The 18368-nt window shown below is 41.3% G+C and overlaps 1 protein-coding gene across 1 annotated transcript in view; it reads right to left on the bottom strand.

Annotated features, from left to right (window-relative positions):
- SLC7A11 (solute carrier family 7 member 11) overlaps positions 1–18368 on the bottom strand; it is a 61993-nt gene that overhangs the window by 24062 nt on the left and 19563 nt on the right. Inside the window, exon 6 of the mRNA XM_040555892.1 lies at positions 15680–15724. Within this exon, the coding sequence (XP_040411826.1) occupies positions 15680–15724 (45 nt within the window). The remainder of the gene's footprint in view (positions 1–15679; positions 15725–18368) is intronic.

Genomic DNA, 18368 nt, shown 5'->3' with positions numbered 1-18368 from the left:
ATGACCTCAGACAGTGTGGTCAGTGAGGCTTCAGAATTATTATTTATTTTTTTAAGAGAATCATCTTTGCAACTGCACATTCTCCAGCGTACCTTCTGTCAATGATGCTCTACTCTTTCATGCTAAAATCGAAAAAACAAACTGACAACGATATTTTTACAGGACTTACTGCACTGTCTCTTAGTCTGAGTCAGCATCAACCTACTAAAACCTGGGTAATGGTGCCATCAAGAAGCCCCGTATGCTGGCACTCCGCAGCATACTGTCCAGCACCAGCCCCCCAGACATTTGCACCTGACAATAAGCCTACAGAAAACACCAGCAGAGTGGAAGAGGACAAATCCAGGTTTTAGTTTAGCAAAAGCGCTAGCAAGGCCTGTTCCAGCAACCAGTATAAGCACAAAACAGATCACAGAATTTGGGCTGCTGTGGGGGAAATTATTTTCTTAGAAGCATAGAAAACACATAACTCCTTATGCTTTGGGGCAGTTCCTCCAGGACAGCACCCTGACCCTAACAACAGTCAACACCATGCCCAGCTGCTGCCCACAGGTGTCCTATGGTTGGGATCTACTTGTGTCTGTACCTAGGAAAAAGACTTTGCTCATGACCTTCACAATCACCAAGTAAGAAAGCTAAAGTGATTCTTCTTATTTTTCACATCTACAGAAATACTTTGTGGTATTAGACCCACAAAAGAAGTTCATCCTGCAGTGAAGTTTTATCCAAATGGAATTTCATGGTCTTCTGTGCTCTTTGTAGATAAATTATTTACTTTTATCCGCTTTTACTTAGCAGCTGTTTTTTTTTTCCTGTAGCAAGTAGATGTGAAGAAGCAGAAGTGCCTGTCCTTCCTTCATGACACGATGAGGTAGATTCTTTTTTTTTCTCTAAAATAACCCCAACACAAGTTAAACCTCTTGTCATACTGGAGTGCTCCTATTCTCTATCCATTCTCATGACCTATGGAGGGGTTCTCTCCACTGCTGTTAGATCCTTTCAAATCATGATATCAAAACTACTCTCTAAGGGATACTTCGTTCCATTGTACTTCAAAAATTAAGTACTGTTATTATGTACTCAACTTTTTTTTTTGCAGTGAACAAAACATAAGGACAAGGTGAAGATGCAAATAACAGTACTTGCTCAACAACAAGTGCTACCAGTGAATGAGGACTGACATAATAGACCATAGCAGTGCAACTTGTAAAATGCAGATTATTCACTTCACAGCTCCTCTGGAGCCATTATAATCTTATATAAATCCTCTTAGTTTACAGTTCATGGATATAGGCTGTACTATAATTAAAATGATTGAAAACCCTTATGGAATGTTAGTTAACCATATTCTTTTCTTAAATAAAATATCAGTGTCATTGTGTATTTAAAGTTTCAACATACACAAAGCCAAATATCAAAGTATAAGCTACGCTGTGAGCGACCTGCTTCCAGAACATCAGCAAACCCATAAGCAGGTATGCAGAGGAATACGAGTCTGAGCACTCACTGAGTAAGCAGAGTCCACAGCCTTCTCTGATGGAAATTCTGTGATCACACAGAATGGGAGATATTCCACTACAGGAAAGATGCACGAAGCCAAGTTGTCTTGTTTTGATATGACTATGACATAACTTAATACCAGTCAGCAATTTAATGCTCATTAAAGATGAACAAATAAATAAAACAACCCTGTTGAATTTCTCAGCCAAAAAAGACTGTGCAAAAGTTGAGTAAATTACTCTGCTAGCTGACATAAGTGGAAAATACATCATTTCTTGTGTATGATAATACCATTGCTATTGATGTCTTGACTATTTTCTGAAGTGTAAGTACTCTTGACAACATAGCACGTGATAATTACAGCTTATGCGGTTATAAAACTCACTTCTGATGCACCTGGGTACAATAAAGAACATACTACCCTTGCCATTTTAGTGGTTCTTTCCTTTCTTTGTGTTTCGTCCTGCAATTTGTATTTTATATAAGCAAAAAATGCTATCGCACTTTCTCTCAGTTGGTTGCCATCATCAGCCTACAGAAGTTTCAGATGGTGCTCTAGTAAAAGTTTGCTCTTAATGGCATACAGGATGTCACTATTAATTCTGACATAACATTGCACTCACATAACATCGGCTTAGTGCTCCACACTTGGGCTTTTTTGAGGCTCAACATTAAAGAGACAGTGGACCAAAAGGGGCACAGAGCAATTCCTTCACTTCTGCAGCCAGGAAAGGCTGCACCAAGGTACAGATCAGAACATTAAACTGAATTAAGCTAGCAGTTTCTGCTATATGTAACTACCCATGGGCAGCAGGTGTTGGCTTGCTTTTACAAATAACAGGAAAAATGGCTGTGAATCCTGGTCACAGGACTCCTTTTTTCTATATGCAGGATGTGACCTACATGGGTAGTACTAAAGAGCAAAAACTGTTCCATATCTATGCACTTTCATAAGGAATTTTGTGGGGTTTTTTGGGTTTTATATTGATATTCCAGTGCTTTTTAAATTGGGAAGGGGAAAACCTGGGAGAGTTTTGCCTGCGCTTCAGAGCAGCATGACCATAAAGAGTAGTACCCACCCCATAAGCTTTCTTTCCAGGTTTGTAGGGTATTCTGACAGCAACACAGGCTCATGATGGGCTGGCCACCCTGAGTACAAACCTCAGAGGGTTTGCACTGTGCCAGTGCCAAGGCTGAAGCTTGCAGCACCTCGCCACACCCTTGTTTCTCAAAGAGTATATCCCCTCCGGGCCCAAGGCGATAAGTGGAGAAGCCATTGGAGAATTGCAGCGATTGTGCTCCATATCAAAAGGCAGACTCCGAAACATGTCAAGTGCACATACACTTTGTTACCTTATCCAGCTGGCAGCCCAAAGCATGACCTGATAGTGGTTATCGGCTGAGCACAATCAGGGCTTTCGTTCATTGCGTCAGTATACAAACATGCAGTACATTATAGCTGAATGACAGATTGCTTCCCAAACCAGTAATTCTTGCACAGCCAAAACATTTGTTGGTTTGGCCCCGTGTGTTTGACGCTGACGGCTCACATCACCGTGCAGTAGCTGACGTTGTAAGTCTATAGACATAGGTTTATCTGATTCCTACTGGGACCATTTTTTCTCCCCCTCTGGTTAACTGATCTGGTGAGTTTACCCTCTTTCCTATCTGCCATCAATGTACTGCTCTCTCACCTTTTTGGGTGAATTCAGTCAGGCCGCTGGGACAAACCACTTGCTTATTAATCACAGAAAACGAACAAAAAAGGCTAACGAGAGCCCAGAACCATCGCTAGCTTAACCCTGAGAGACCCATGATCCTGCCAGTAAAACACAATGTATTTTACAGCTCTGGAGCTTTAAGAGTACATCAGTCTTGCAAGAGGCTTTTATTCCTGCTCTGAGTATTGTGCGGAGCAGCACAGGGTTCCCATACAGAGGATGCTGTCACCCTTCTGCGCAAGTACTGCCGTGGGCCTGGGGCTGCACCTCCCACAGTGAAAGAGGTTAAAATAGGCTTGCGTGTATTTTGGGTGCTAAAGTGGTGAAAATGGAGAAAAATGCAGGGCAGGGGAAACTTAGAAGGTTACATTGTTTTGTTGTTACATTACATTTAGCCTGCTGTTAAAGCAGATTTGCATTTTGCCAGCTACCCAGGGAGACTGTGAATAAACATTTGTTTTACTTCTCTAGCAGGGCTGATTCATAGTAACACTGATTCACATAAACAAACAGAAAGGAAGAAGGAGAAAAACAAATACACCTTGCGCTCAGCAGGTTATCACATCGGCAAGCCAAGCGAGCTGGGAGGGCCTGAAACAAGCGACCTGCTCTGTAGCAATGTGACACCGGGCAACGCAAACAAAACACCGACCTCAGAGAAAAGCCAGGGCAGCCACCACCCAGGGCTGAAGTGAGCACGTACACGCATCACATCCGTACGCTTGGATCCACCAAAACTCTTGGAAATGAGAGTGAAACTCCTGGAGGTGCTGCAAGACTCTGCGCCAGCCAGCCAGCTCCTGCAAAGCTGTGCGGCCCTCGGCACCTGGAGGCACCTCCACCTGGGGCAGGGAGAGGACAGGCAGCTCCTGCTGAGCTCCCGCAACTTTGCTTCCTCGAAAGAGGTGCCATGGGGTTGGCAGAGGATGAGAGGGCTGCCGGAGGGTTTGCCTCTTAAGCATCCGCTTCCGTGTGGATGTTTGCCCTTGCTGTGTACACTCGAGGCAGTAACTTCACCTGTACCTGCTCACAACATCTTACACTCTCAGCACTACATTGATAAGGAGAGTCACTTGTTAAATCGAAATGATGCAACATCCTCAACCCCTGCAGAAGAGCTTACCTCATACCACTTTGCTTCACTACGCGCAGATCAGAGCAGGTAATGCCCGTGCAGCTGCTGGCCCACTCATGCCATCAGCCAGCCAGCAGCAACCTTCCTTACCCAGCCAAAAGCTCTCCTTCAGCAGGAGCCTCCTCGATAGATGCCCAAGCAGAACTACAAATAATCTTCAAAAATTTTTTAGTGCTTCCAGAATTCTGAGGCATTTTGGTCATTTTCATTTCAAGTTGGGCTTTTATCTTAAACCACGGAGTCTGTATAAACAGAAACAGCCATATCAAGGGAACAGCTTCTGAAGTACTTCCTTAATGGAGATAGTGCCTTAGCACCGAGCTGATCACAAGGCAACCTGCTTTCATACCAGCCTTACCCTGCCTCCTCACAGCAGGCACAGAAAGGCAGCCACTAGCTGCTCTGTGGCCTGGCCTGGATCAGTGCAGCATTATGACCTTTACCTTTGCAATTTGTCTTTTCCCCTCTCTTTTCCCCTCCATTCCATCCTCATCTCCGACTTCTCAAGCAGCTGACCACCTTTCTGATTTCATTGCTAAAACCATTTACAATATCTTTATTGCATTCTTAAAACACAAAAGGAATTAAAACCGGATACTATATCAGACAATTAGGAGAGAGAGAATAGCACCATTAATTTCAATACAAATATCCACAGCTAAAACCCAGCACAGCAATACTGATCCCTGCATCTATTGCATTCATCTTTGTTCTTCTATTTTCCCATTCACCCTTCCTTGAGCATCCATGCCAGGTTTGTGCTGTAAGTTAACTGTGACTGTTTGAAATAATAATTCATACCAGAAAAAAATAAAACAGAACAAGTAGACAGAAAAGACAACTACACTTTTCTTTATTATGCCCTCAAAGCTTGAGGTATCAAAGCTACGTTTCCTAGTCCTGAATATTTCCACAGCTGTCACCTCAACTTTTGTGCAAGCAGGAACATTTTATTTATACCAGGAATATAATTGTTAGAAGAAGTAATTATGTAAGTGACCTTGCCTTTCTTCATTCAGTAGTGAATTATTAGTCTCCTCTACTGCAATTTTATGAGCCATCCTTATTGTCTTAATTAATGATCAAGGTATATCTCTGAAATCTTTACAGACACCACACATTACATCATTCTCTTTTCTAATTTACACATATTGACTGGCACATCAGTTTAAGCTCTGTCATGGGTAGCTCTAATAAAGTGGAAGCAGAGGAGAGAAAGACTGGAAGTCACCCGAACCAACTCAGATGTTAAATTGGTGTTTAGAAAGCAGCTGCCAACGACACAGGTACCAGGGCCTGAAACATCACCCAAAGATCATTTCTCCTTCTCATGGCATGGAATTGTCCCAAAGGACCCAGCACTGATACAAGCACCATAAAACATGGCATGGGGAACAAAATAGAGCTGCACAAGGGGAAAGCAAAAAGATATAACAATGTATGTTGAATGCACGTGACACACACACTCCTAGACATTACAGGTGGTGATAATGTCCACTAGGTCAGTCCCTAACCAAACATGCAAGGGAAACATGCACTCTCTGGAAAGCAGTGCCTGCATACAGCAGCTACATCCAGCTCTCTGCAGAGGTAAGAGGAATGGTGCCAGTGAAATCGGCAGCCTTTATGTTATCCCTGCTGCTGAAGCCTTTACTCTCTTTGATCCCTATTGCAGACGACAGGTGAATTCATGCAGTGAGTCATCCTCCCAGCCCCTCCACTGTCTGCATACATTGCTCTGGCAGATTCAAAGTGCCTCTCAGACACAGAGTAAGTGCATGTGTCAGAGGCAAGGCAGGGGATCCAGGCTGGCAGAGTGTCTTGCTGTGTACGTGGCTTGGATCGCTGCAGACTCAAGTTGCATGGCGCATCACATTTTCCAGGTGTGCTCCCTGTTTCCTCCCCCTTAGGACACAGCACCACTAGTCAGGAAGGCAACACTGTACCCACGTGTGGTGGGAGGAATTTGTGTTCAACAGCCTCAAACAGGGAAAATGAGAATCAAAGGACTGAATCCCTACCAGCAGTTATTAGGAGATATCACTTATGGTAGCTAGTGTGCTGAAACTCTCGAAAACTGCAGCGTCAAAGAAATGTCTGTGCTGCAAAGTACAGGGTAACCCATGGTATCCAATCTAAAAATCTAGTTCAATGTAATTGAAGTTTAAAAAGAAAACAAAAAAAAAAAAAAAAAACACTTGGATTTTACTTTGGGTCACCAATTTCAATTCCATCTTGACCCTTTCCCTGTTTTAACTCAAATTACTAACACAGTTACAATCAGTTTCCCTTCTTCACTCCAGGTGGTTGGAAATATTTTGGGGATTCAGTGACTCTCACCAAATCCCATCACAGACAACCCCCAAGCATGGCTTACAAGCATGCTGAAGCCCTTGAAACATGTGCGTGTCTCAGTGCAGACTGCTTAATTGCATCCACCCTTGGCAGAAACAACAGATTGTGAAGGTTAGGGTATTTTCATCAGGTCTACCGGGGCTGGGATGGAGGGGAGAGAGGAGAAGCTGAAGCCAGAACTCAGCTGAACCTGCCACAGCAGCTGCTGCTCCAGCATGGACTTTTTCTTCAAGATCCTTTTACCTAACGCTCCAAAATTTCCACTCACTGCCATGCAGGACTGCACAGCAACAAAAGCAATATGTCCTGAAGGAAGTCTAGCTGTTTTTATAAAAGTGCATTATTCCTTATTGATTTACTGGCATTCCCACTAGGAATTAGGAAGCAAAAAAAAAAATAAAAATCTTCCTCGCTGTAATACCACTATGCCTAAGCTGAGACCACAGCTAGTCAAGGAGAATTTTCAATCCCCCACACATCTGCAATCAGTTTTGAATCCAAACTGACCCAAACCATCAGCAAAAATTAGCTGAAATCAGCGACAGGTTAAGTAATAATTGCTCCTTCCTATTGGCAACTTTCATTTATGAAGCATATCATGTCACAGCTAATGACTGCATTGCCTCCCACACAATATTTTGTCAAGCATTTCTCAGCCTGATGTTGTACCTGGGGCCTTCAAGCATTACAGGTTGGGAAACCCAGCAGGAGCTGGAGGCAAGGTGCCCACAGGCTTGTGCAGGTGCCAAGCTGAGTCGGAGATGCTATACATCTGGGCCCCATGGCTGTGGGGCAGAGCCGAAGTGCAAACTTTTCCTCCTGACTGCCAAAAACAAAACATTCTTCCATACACCAAGGCTAAAGCAAGGGGTATACTGCCAAAGACATAAAAATGAGGGGATCTCAGGTGTTTTGCTCGAGGGCAGCAGGTTAGTCAAAGTTTCCAGGATTTCCAGAAGCAGCAGCCTGAAATCACCAAAGGTAATTCTGTTGCTTTCAAGATTACAAACTCTGAGAATGGCTGCTCCAGGAGATCAATGTATGTAGTATAGATAATTAAGAAATAGGAAGGAAAAAGAAAAAAAAAAAAAGGAAAAAAAATAAAATTATAGGTCAATTAAAGTCTCCAAAACTATGTATCTATTGGAAAAAAATAAAAATAAAAAGATGACAAATAGGAGCAAAGTAACCCAGAACATTTGGATCCCACCATGAGAGAATTTCCAGTTTGCAGCAAAAGAAAGAAAATCCTTTAATGCAAAAAAGAATTTGAGTAGGGAAGTGCAAAAAAATGAATTCCCGTACTGAGATTTCAGAAATCTGAACCCATCCAAAAACATGCATTCAAGACTGAAATACTTAGTTTCAGAAATGAATTATCAGTCATTTATAGGAAACTATAATGAATGAGTTGATGATGTGAGGCACGCAAGCAGTAAGCAGTTAATAAGCTTAGTGAAAGAGCAAAAGTAAAAGCAAGTTCATTTTATCAAGAACAATTTCATGCTGGTGAACCAGCTCCCCTGAGCTGGTAATGATCTCTTTCTGCATCCCAAAAACACACAAATACTACTGAATTACAGACTTAATTAAATTCTTTTTTATATACTTTACAAATAGCAAAACCTATGCTTGCTTTTGTCTAAGTAGGATATTTGGTTTAGTAAATTAATTTGTTTTCTATACTCAGCAGATTCAGTTCCCTATTAAAGGGTTTTATAGGTCTGAAGATGTGATTGTGAATCTATCATTTTACCCCTGACACAGGGCACAATTAAACTCTGAAAAGCGATGTTAATTTCACCAATATTTGGACACCTTGTCTTCTGAGGTGCTAAGCAGATAACTGATGGAATTCAGGTAGCTTGTTATGCTGTTAGATAAAGGAGAAATTATCAAGAGTAAGATTTCTATAAAATGTCACATTGAAATAGCTGGGGGGTAGGAGGGAAGGGGGTTAAATAGAGTATCCTCATGCTACAGTGGAGACAAAGTATTCAAATAGAAAAATATCCCAACGCACAAATAATATATTGAAGAAAAAAAATGCAGATGCTCACTTAACTGGCCTTTCACTTTAAGGTAATCTGATGAATTCACATGAGCAAATGAACTTTGCAAAATAGTTATAAGATTAGCACTTGTCTCTTTTGATTATCTCCAGATAAAATATCACAACTTAATCCTATAATTTCTGCACTGAATATTTGGCACTATGGCCTGCCACGAACAAAACAACTTGGAGTCAAATGTATCTTCTGTGAGTAAGTGGAGCAGAATAATGCAAGAAAGATTTCAATCTCCACATACAGAAGCTATTCTGCTTATATCTGCTTATATCTAGGCAGGACACCTGAATCCAGTTTCAGACTGAGAAGGAAGGATCTGTACTTATATCCAGCTACTTTGTGGAAAAGCTTGTCCAAAGTTTATTTTGAAAAAAATAAAATTAAATAAAATAAAGATTGCATTCCCATGGGGAAAAACCCCTGGGTGCTAATTACTTTCAGGTTTGTGTATATACCTACACACACTTTCTTGTTCCACTGATACCACACGAGCCTTTACAGGACTGTGACCTAGAGAAGTCACACCCAGGGTTTAATCCACTTGCTAAAGCCTTCAGTTTGGGCAGTAGACACCTACATTTTTAAATCCAATGAAACTTTTCAGGTTCCCCATAGCCTGACTCACCCCCAGCTTTGGAACAGCAAACATACTCCAAGAGTGCAGCCAGGACATGGTGCGTCCCACTCCATAAGGTGGACAGAGAAAAGAAGGGAAAGAAAGGAGGGAAACAGAAGGAGAAAAGACAAAGTAACCTAGTCTCCATTTTCTCAGCAAGTTTGTGCCTGAGACAGATCTCCTGAGTCCCAGTTCAATGCTTTTAACTACATCGTCTTTCTTTCCCAAATAAAATGCAGTGCTGAGGTGGGTTTCAAATGATGGACAGGATAGCTGGAGGGAGATAAGTTTCTGACTTTATTCATTTTCTGGTTCCTAGGATTATGAATATCAATATTCCTCTTCAGAGAGGAGCTCGTCATTAAATTATAAAATAACAAAAATGAATAAAGAAGCAGAGAGGCAGAAATGGCTTGCATCCTCTCAGTCAACATTTAAAATATATATTTTTTTTGGTGGGATTACTGGGTTCATCACACAAATACAGAATAACTAGTAGCGGTCTAGATTGTTAGAGAGCAACAAGTTTCTGATTGATTTTGGAAGGGGGTGCATCCTAATGTGAAGTGCCAAAAATCAAACAGCTACAAACAGCAAGGGAGCTGGAGGAGTTTTAGTCTCTCAGCCACCGTTCTCCTCCCATCCACCTGCATCTCTGTGATGCTTAGGTACCCTGAAAAACCTTCTAGCACCACGCTGCTCTCACTCAGTCCTCCTAGATGCAAAGTGTGACTTTAAACTTTAATTAATACAAATGGGCAGTACACATTAGATTAATTAGACATGACACTCACATTATTTAAATCCAATATAAAAACAGATTATACTGAACATTTTGAAACCCTTGACTTTACAAAACGTCTAATGACATCAAGCTTTGGTGACTTGCTATACATCTACTGCTTCTTGTTCCTTAGAAAGAAGGAATAAATGAAGTGAGAAGAACACTGGAAAAATCTAATAGACAAACTGACTAATCTCAGACCCCAAGGTCACAGCAAAGCAATTCATTTCTTGGCTTTTCAACAGCACAAGACATGATTTATCAATCTGAGACCAGGCTTATAAACACTATACATCTCAATAATATGTTCTTTGCACTGTGTAACTTTTTAAACAATGATAGATTGCCTGGGCTGGACCAAAGTTATTTTACAAACAGAAACAGAATTTTTGCAAATGTAATTGCCCAATAGGGGAAGAAAAAAAATAATAATAATAAAAAGATTATAAGATTATTCCAGAGAGTAGCTTTACTTAACTACAACTGCTAAGTAATCTAACTTGTTGCTGTAAAATATTTTCAGACTCCACGTCTTTTAAAAATCTCCTATTGATCATTCTATACAACTGAAATTGAAGACCACTAAAGTAAAAATATTTCTTAAGTCCAACAGCAGTAACAAAAAATTACATTGCCAAACTAAAAATATGATCTGGGGTTCAAGAAGGACTGTGAATCAATACCTCTAGTTGCCCACTTGATCACAGACCTCCCTCAAGTCATTAAGGAGTTCAAGTCTCAGTTTCCTTTCTCTTAAACTGAAATAATATTTTCTCTCTTCCACTAAAAGCCTAATCTTTATAACATGAAGCCTTCAGGCTCATCAGCTGCTCACACTGAGGACACAGATCATGAATTTTTTAAAGCAGGATTCTCTTTGGCCATCACCTGACACAAGCTGGCCCTGACTTTGATGAGACTCTGAAGACACCGCTGTAATGTAAAAACACTCCTCTACTATTTCCTCATCTGGAGCCTGTCAAAATTCCTGACAAACTAGAGCACCGATCCCAGAGCCTGCTCTTCCTGAGAAGGGAGGAGGGCAGTGCCGGCCAGGCACCAGCTGCTTTTAGGGCCTTGACTGAGAAAGCTGGGTCTGTTTTGTGGAAGTACAGAACAGATGCTTGAGAATACAGATGAACTCAAAGACTACGTGTAAGAAATAAGTCTGAACATCCAACATGCTTGATTTCCAGTCCTCTAATTTTACTGCTCCGGGCAACATGGCTCCTGTCAATTTTCAGATGACAAATTGCCTTTCAGAGAGCTGGCTGTTCCTTTGCTCACTCATTATTTGGATAAATACAATATGACCTCAGTCTGAGCAGGGCCGATCCTTATAATGTAAGAAAATCTAAAAGATCAAAGCCGCACGTGACGTGGCTGCATGGGGTTATTGCAGTGAAGCTCCATTTCAAGGATTATTCAGAGATTTCACTTCAAACAGCAATCACTATTGAGCCAGCACACACATGCAAAGCATGATCTTAAAAAGTAAAAAAGAAATCTGTTATTACATTTCAACATTGTTCCATATATGCTTGATAATAAAATTATTCCAGGCTTCTTTTAAAAAAAAAAATTTGCACGTTAAAGAAGCTGAACAGTGCAACCACAGCTCCTCGTGAAACAACCACCACCTTCATGCTGCTTCAAGTCCCGCTAGTACTGCATGGGGAAAGCTCTTTAACTAAGAGGAATAAAGGAAATGAGTCCAGGCTTAAAAATTAGACATCAAAAGAGGGGTTTAACAGGAGACAGAAACAGCTGCTTTTACGTCTTAGGATAGCTGGGGTTATATTAATGTCCCTTTTAATATACAAAAGCAGGAACCGTGCCATTTCCAAAGTGAGAATCGGTGCTACTTCCAAAAATCTGGCAAGAGAACAGTGGGATTCACTTTCACACTTTTTCTTTCCCTTTTCCATTTTCCTTTCTATAATTTAAAGGGTGCTTCCTCTCCACTTGGCTCATTTCCACTGTCTCTGTCAGCTCTCTGTCTAGGATTTCATATCACCTAGGTATCTCAGTGCCTCAGGCCCATAGTATTTATCCTATTTATAGACCTAATTCTGCAATCTATTGTGCCTAGGCAGACTGCTGCACCTACACAGCCTCCCACGGCCCTCAGGAGCCCTTTCTGCCCATACAAACAGCCTCTGCAGGAGCACAAGGGCAGCTTTCAGCTGGGTAAGGTCAAGAGCACCCACTTTCCCTGCCTTCCTCCTACCCCCCTGCCTTTGCAGAGGCACTTGCCACGCTCCAGCAAGCTTTCCTGGTGCTGCATGCACCTCAGCAAAAAAAAAAAAAAAAAAAAAAAATCCCTGTCTAGAAAACTGCACCATCTACAAGATGACCTAGCAGATGTTTGCATCTTCCAGTGCATTTTAGGGTATAATCGAGGGCTCTGCTCCCTCTCTTTTCCTTCACAATACTACAACACTGGGGAGGGAGCCCAGGACTTAAAGGGTAAAAAGGAAAATTTCTGCATCCCCACTGATGTAAGGGTGCAGCTCTCTCCATAACCCTTTCAGCACATTTCTCTGCAGGTTTACAGAAGGCTGGCTAAGGCAGGGATGCTGCTGACTGCTCACCCAAGCACCAGCTGGCAGTTACTTAAAAAGCTGCCACACACCTGGAAAGAGGCAACTGTGACTGATTCTCTGACAAACATTTACCTTGGCATGCACAGCGCAGGAGGAACCACCACGTTCACCTCTGCCGCTGTAAGTAATTTGCATCCCTAACCATGGACAAATAATACAAATTGCACACCTGGAGCTGGTACAAACCCTACGTGGTTCAAGGCTGTGCTTTCTCTTCCTTTATAAAGCAGCTACAGAGCATCTCCACAGCACTGTACATGTTCTTTAACATAAGGCGTATTACAAGAATGAAAGACAGCATCTTAGCTCAAAAAAATATATATAAAAATGCAGTTTCATTGTAATAAATGCCTATGACTCTGAATGCTGCTCAGCAACACGGTCAGTGGCTCTCCTAATGACTGTACTAAACTGTTTCTTGTTTTGTTTTGCCACTCACAGGTGGGACAACTGGATGAAAAATATCCCTACTGTTTTCTTTCACTGTTTTGAGTTCAGGAAGTCCAGAATCCCCATTTTCAGGGGTGCAGAGGTCTCCAGCAGCACAGCAGGTAACAAGCCACCTGCCCTGTTATCACCTGCCACTCATTAAAGAGCGCATAAAATCCCCACCTCTTGCATGGTTTGTTTGTACTGGCGCAGGGAGGTTGGGATCTTGGGCATCCTGCTGTAAACACCGTGCATCTTTATCGTCGCGTGCAGCCCCAACATGAAGAGCAGTGAAGGGAAGCTTTAACAGCTTGGCAACAGCATTGCACAAGTAGAAAGGAGCTGTTTTTAACAAAGCTATCCTGGAATACACAGACCAGAAGGACTAACCCAGCCTTAGGGCTTGTCCCCAGATCTCCCTGTTCCCACTATCCAGGAGGACAGTGAGGCCCTCCCAAGATGGGGTCACACAAGAGCATCTTCATCCCTCACACCCCACAAAGAAAACCCCCAAATCCAACCCTCATTTTCCTTAGCTGTGATACAACATGTTTCAATGGGTGCTTAGATTAAAATAAGAAAAAAAAAAAGGAAGGGGGAGAGGACAGGCCACAACATGATGTCTTTCTGTCCTAAGCAGCAGAGGGCAACATGTTCAAAAACATGCACTCATATAACTCAAACCACAAGCAAGAAAAAGTCAACATAAACCAAACTAGCTGTAATGAAAATTACCAATAATTTCAGTTAATCATCATAAAGTTAAGAGGACTGGAGAGACACATAACTGTATGAAAAGTCCCAAAGGGTGGTAGGAATCTGTATGTTTAAAAACATCATACAGTATTGATGGTAACCACATGAGAATTTATAAATTATTTTGCTTCTAGCAAATGCTTTTGATCACATCACTAAGACTGACTCCCAAGCCATCTCCACAGAATTTCCTGAAGCAGAGTTGGACCAGAATCACTTAACTCATTTAATTTAGTTTCACATTAATTTTTAAGCCATTCTGCTATAAACTGATTTTGCAAAAGAAAAAAAAAAAAGTGGTTTTCCGTTTTTTGTTTTGTTTTGTTTTGAATGTCTGCCTCCCCTGACTTTTCAAAGCACACAGATTCTTGATAGCTAAACCCAGATTTGCTATTTGATCCTCTAGCATCAGCCAGCTACTCTTCACCAAGCTAAATGACTTGGGTTTGCTAAAGCTTCTAAAAAGGTGTTTGGTCTGAACGGAGGACTAACAATGAAGAATCCAATGTTTACAAAGGTATTTGTTCTAATGATTAGTCAACTGCCTCGTTAAATATTAATGCTGTATTTTCTTCCTGCATTTGTCTGGTTTCAGCTTCCAGTCATAAATTCCTTGATATAAAAATCCTTATCACATTGAAGAGCCCGTTAACACCCAAAACCCCTCAAAGACACTCAGACAATAGAAAGCTGTCAGCCTTTCTGCCATCTTCATGTTTATCACCTTTTTTTTTTTCTTTCTATAATTATTTTTAGGTCTTTCAGAAAAATACTGAATAGCACCAGGCTTGGTTCAGACTCAGTAGAAAACACCTAAAGCCTGCGGCACACTTCAAACTGATGGTTGTGTTGTGTTTTTTTTCTTTATACATCTCAGATGTATAGCTTTATATGAGTGCACAGTGCTGGAGGTCTTTTTAAACAGAGTTAGGTGGTACCCAGCCATGAGTCTCATTTAAGAAACATAAGTAAATGATATCTATCCAGGAATTTTTAGGTAAACAGTTAATTTCCTCAAAGAACAACATTTGATTTGACAGGACATAATTTCTTTAATTTTTAGAAAAAGTTAATATTGTTTTACTATTGGCCACTTCCACCAAAATATATCTATGAAAATAGATCTGCCAAATCAAACTGTCGGTAAGAGGAGAGCTTTTCTTTTCATATTGTACAGACAGATGCTGTGAGAGTGCTTGTCTCTGGTTTGAAACAGAGTCCCACCAATATTCCATGTTAGGCTTAATTGGATGGGATGCTGTGCTATGTGTATTCAGGCTCCCACAACTCTGAGACATCTAAAACAAGTCGAACTAAGCATTTGATTAATATTTAAACATAGCAAAACTGCCAAATATTGCAGCAGATAAGTTTCTTGGGCAAAATTTCCCTGACAGGATACCAGTAACTTCCACTGAAAGGAGCCACTGATAGTTACTCGTATCCTGAGGGGGAGAATCAGAGCCCTGGAGAGCTACTTAGTTTTCTGCTTTCTGTGCACATAAAAGCAGCATACATAACAAGGTCACAACATGCCAAAAATAGCAAATCTTCAAGCAGCTGCAATTCAAATAGATTTCAGATCTGCTGAAAAGTAAGCAACTTGACCAGCATGCAGAATTTCTGAAGATCGCTACTTTTAGAGCATTTTAAATTTTACAACCATTTTTCAAATGTCTAAATAAATAAATAAATAAATGGTACATACTTTTCAGGGTTTTCCACTTCTTCAGTAACAAAATTGAGGTAAAACCTAGAAAAGAGTTATAAAATATATTATGAGGGCTTGGTAGATTTTGACCCTGTATTTATTTCCTGGAGAATCAAGAAGATGCTTTTAGTTAAGCAGTGCTGTCAGTTCCAACAGACTCTCTGCAGGCCCATTTTGGATTAAGACAGGGGTGAGATTTAACCCCCCTTCATCCTCACAGTCAGGAAGGGAAGCCTGTTTTTCAATTCTTGGAAAAGACAGCAAAGAGGGAAAAAAGACCTGAGCTATGTAATGCCATTCTGGAATGAAATTACATTTTTTCCCCTTGCATACTAGACCCATTATGCTTACCCTAACCCTAAACGCAGACACACACATTTTTCATCGTGAGCTTGTACAGGGCACAGCCCTGCATGCAAAGTGACCATAAAGCCTCAGGGTGACCGAACCCAGTGTTCTGCACGTGCTAACACCAGGTTTGTGCACCACTGGATCACACAGGTGTGCCTGGCTCAGTTGGGCACAGATCCACATCCTGGCTAATTAAGCAGAGCCGCCGTCCAGACAGTGCTCGTGCTGGCTTTCTACTTTTAGGCCAGATGCAGGAAGACAAACAATACCTGATGCAATGTCGTGTTACAGTGAGTAAACAGACAATAGCTGATCCGATAGAAAGTCTGGAAGCATTTCTGCACCCCGAGTCTTGGAAGAGATCTGAGTTAGAAGAATGAGTTAACACTGGTTCACGGCTCTAAACAGCATGATTTTGTGACCCAGCATGAAAGTCCACAAAACTAGATTTACCATCGTATGCAACCACCTCAGCACTTGTTTCTAGACTCACTAGAGTGCACAGCACAAAATAAGGGGTCAGGATAGATCAGGGAGAGATGGCTTCTGCCTAGTAAGACGTCTAGCAACTTCTTTCTAGTCTTAGCTCTGCTACTAGACAAAAGTAATTTGGTGATCTTGCATCAGTGTTTTTATTAATGCAAAGACATGTTCCCTTGCGCTCCTGCCTCTGTTTGTCCCTTTTCACCCAGCATTTTATATACCCAGGAGTTCACATTTGCCCTTGGCAGAATGAACCCACACATAAGTGATGCCACCTTTGTTTTCTAATGTAAAGCTGTATCATTAAAAGCTAATAGTGTAACAGGCTATGCATAAAATTCTGCCTCTGTCCCGGGACACACCACCAGCACTTGCAACACTCCTTCACGTTCAGCTTATTGAACTGATTTAGCCCCATGAAAGTGATAGTGCGAGGCTATTGACACTCCACTTAATGGTCTGCTCTTCTGTGCTCTGAGGCAATCAATTGGAGCTGGTGACAAAGACAAATCGGCAGCTTAGGAGAACCACTAGCCCAACTAGATCTTTTCCTGCTAATTTATTTTATAAGTGGCAAATAAGGACCTTGAAATAAAAGTCAGAAGGTGTAAAGGAAAAGTAGAGATGATTTTTATTTTAGAGGGTTTGGAACGTTAGGCGAAGAAGGGAAGGAAAAGGGAAAGAAACAACAGCAGAATAACAATCTTTTTGATGCAGCATTTTACAGTAAACAAACTGCTTCGGCAGTGAATAATACTGAAGAGCTTTTAAAATTGCTATCATAGAAAAGTGTACAGCTACGGTAATATTTTAAAAGTGGGAAACTGTGAGGTGTATGGGTGTGGGAGACAGAGACGGTTGTATGAGAGAGAGGGAAGAAGGTAGAGACTGTCCCTGTAATGAGTTCAATTTCTTTGAGGTTTCAAAATGCTAGGCTCTTTTCTTACATATCTATCATAGATAAAGGCTTCAGACTCTCTTGGGTTTTCCCCCCACCATTTAATATAAAAGTGCTGTTCAGTGCCTCAGTGTGCATGTTTATAGTGCTCCTGCAACTGGGGAGTTACAGGCCAGCAGAGAACTCAAATACTCATCCCATTGTCCCTCCAAATTAAATAAATAAAATCCTTATCGCTTGGCCCCTGTCTTTTGTGCAAGAGAAGGAATTTCACAGCCTGTGAGGCTATGGAAAGGAAAGGGAAGACCTACAGACAAAGCTATCTCAAAATTAAGCCCACTTTGTGCATTGCAGGCTTTTTTTCTTTTTCATGCCAACGCTGCAAAGCACATTGGCACTGTGCAACACAGAGCCCTCACTAAGCATGAATAAATAGTAAGGCAGATTTGAAGCATGTCAGCGTCTTTCAAACTGGCCGCTGTGTACTTTGGTGGGGGAGAGAGAATGAACTTAAAAGAAAGTTCTGAGCTGGATACTTGAAGGCAGATTCTCATGCCTTTGCTCACAGTGAATAGCTCTTAACTTCTATGGCAGCCAGTTGCACTTCTTGTTAAGTGAGGTCCAATTCTGTCAGAGCAAAAGGCATAAGAAACTAGTTTTTACCTTGTTTTGTGGTCTACACTGAAGTTATAGTTTCCTTCACGTTCTCCAAATGCTGCTTCTACAAAGCAAAGGCTGAGATCCACACAAGTGGGATGGAGATCCACAACTTTCTACTAGTTCAGAGATGTTTCTCATGTAAATTCTGTCTCAACAAAACCTAAAGCTTTATTATCCCTTTCAGACTTTTATTAAAATACCTAGTATGGATTTAAAAATATTTTTTCTTGTTACCTTTATTTCTAGCCTTAAGATTTTTTTTTAATTTTTTTATTTTTTAGTGTTCAGTGAGCG

Source organism: Cygnus olor, chromosome 4, assembly GCF_009769625.2.
Source record: "Cygnus olor isolate bCygOlo1 chromosome 4, bCygOlo1.pri.v2, whole genome shotgun sequence".
Lineage (NCBI taxonomy): Eukaryota > Metazoa > Chordata > Aves > Anseriformes > Anatidae > Cygnus > Cygnus olor.
Note: the sequence above shows the minus strand (reverse complement) of the source record. Positions and strands in the feature narration are given on the sequence as shown.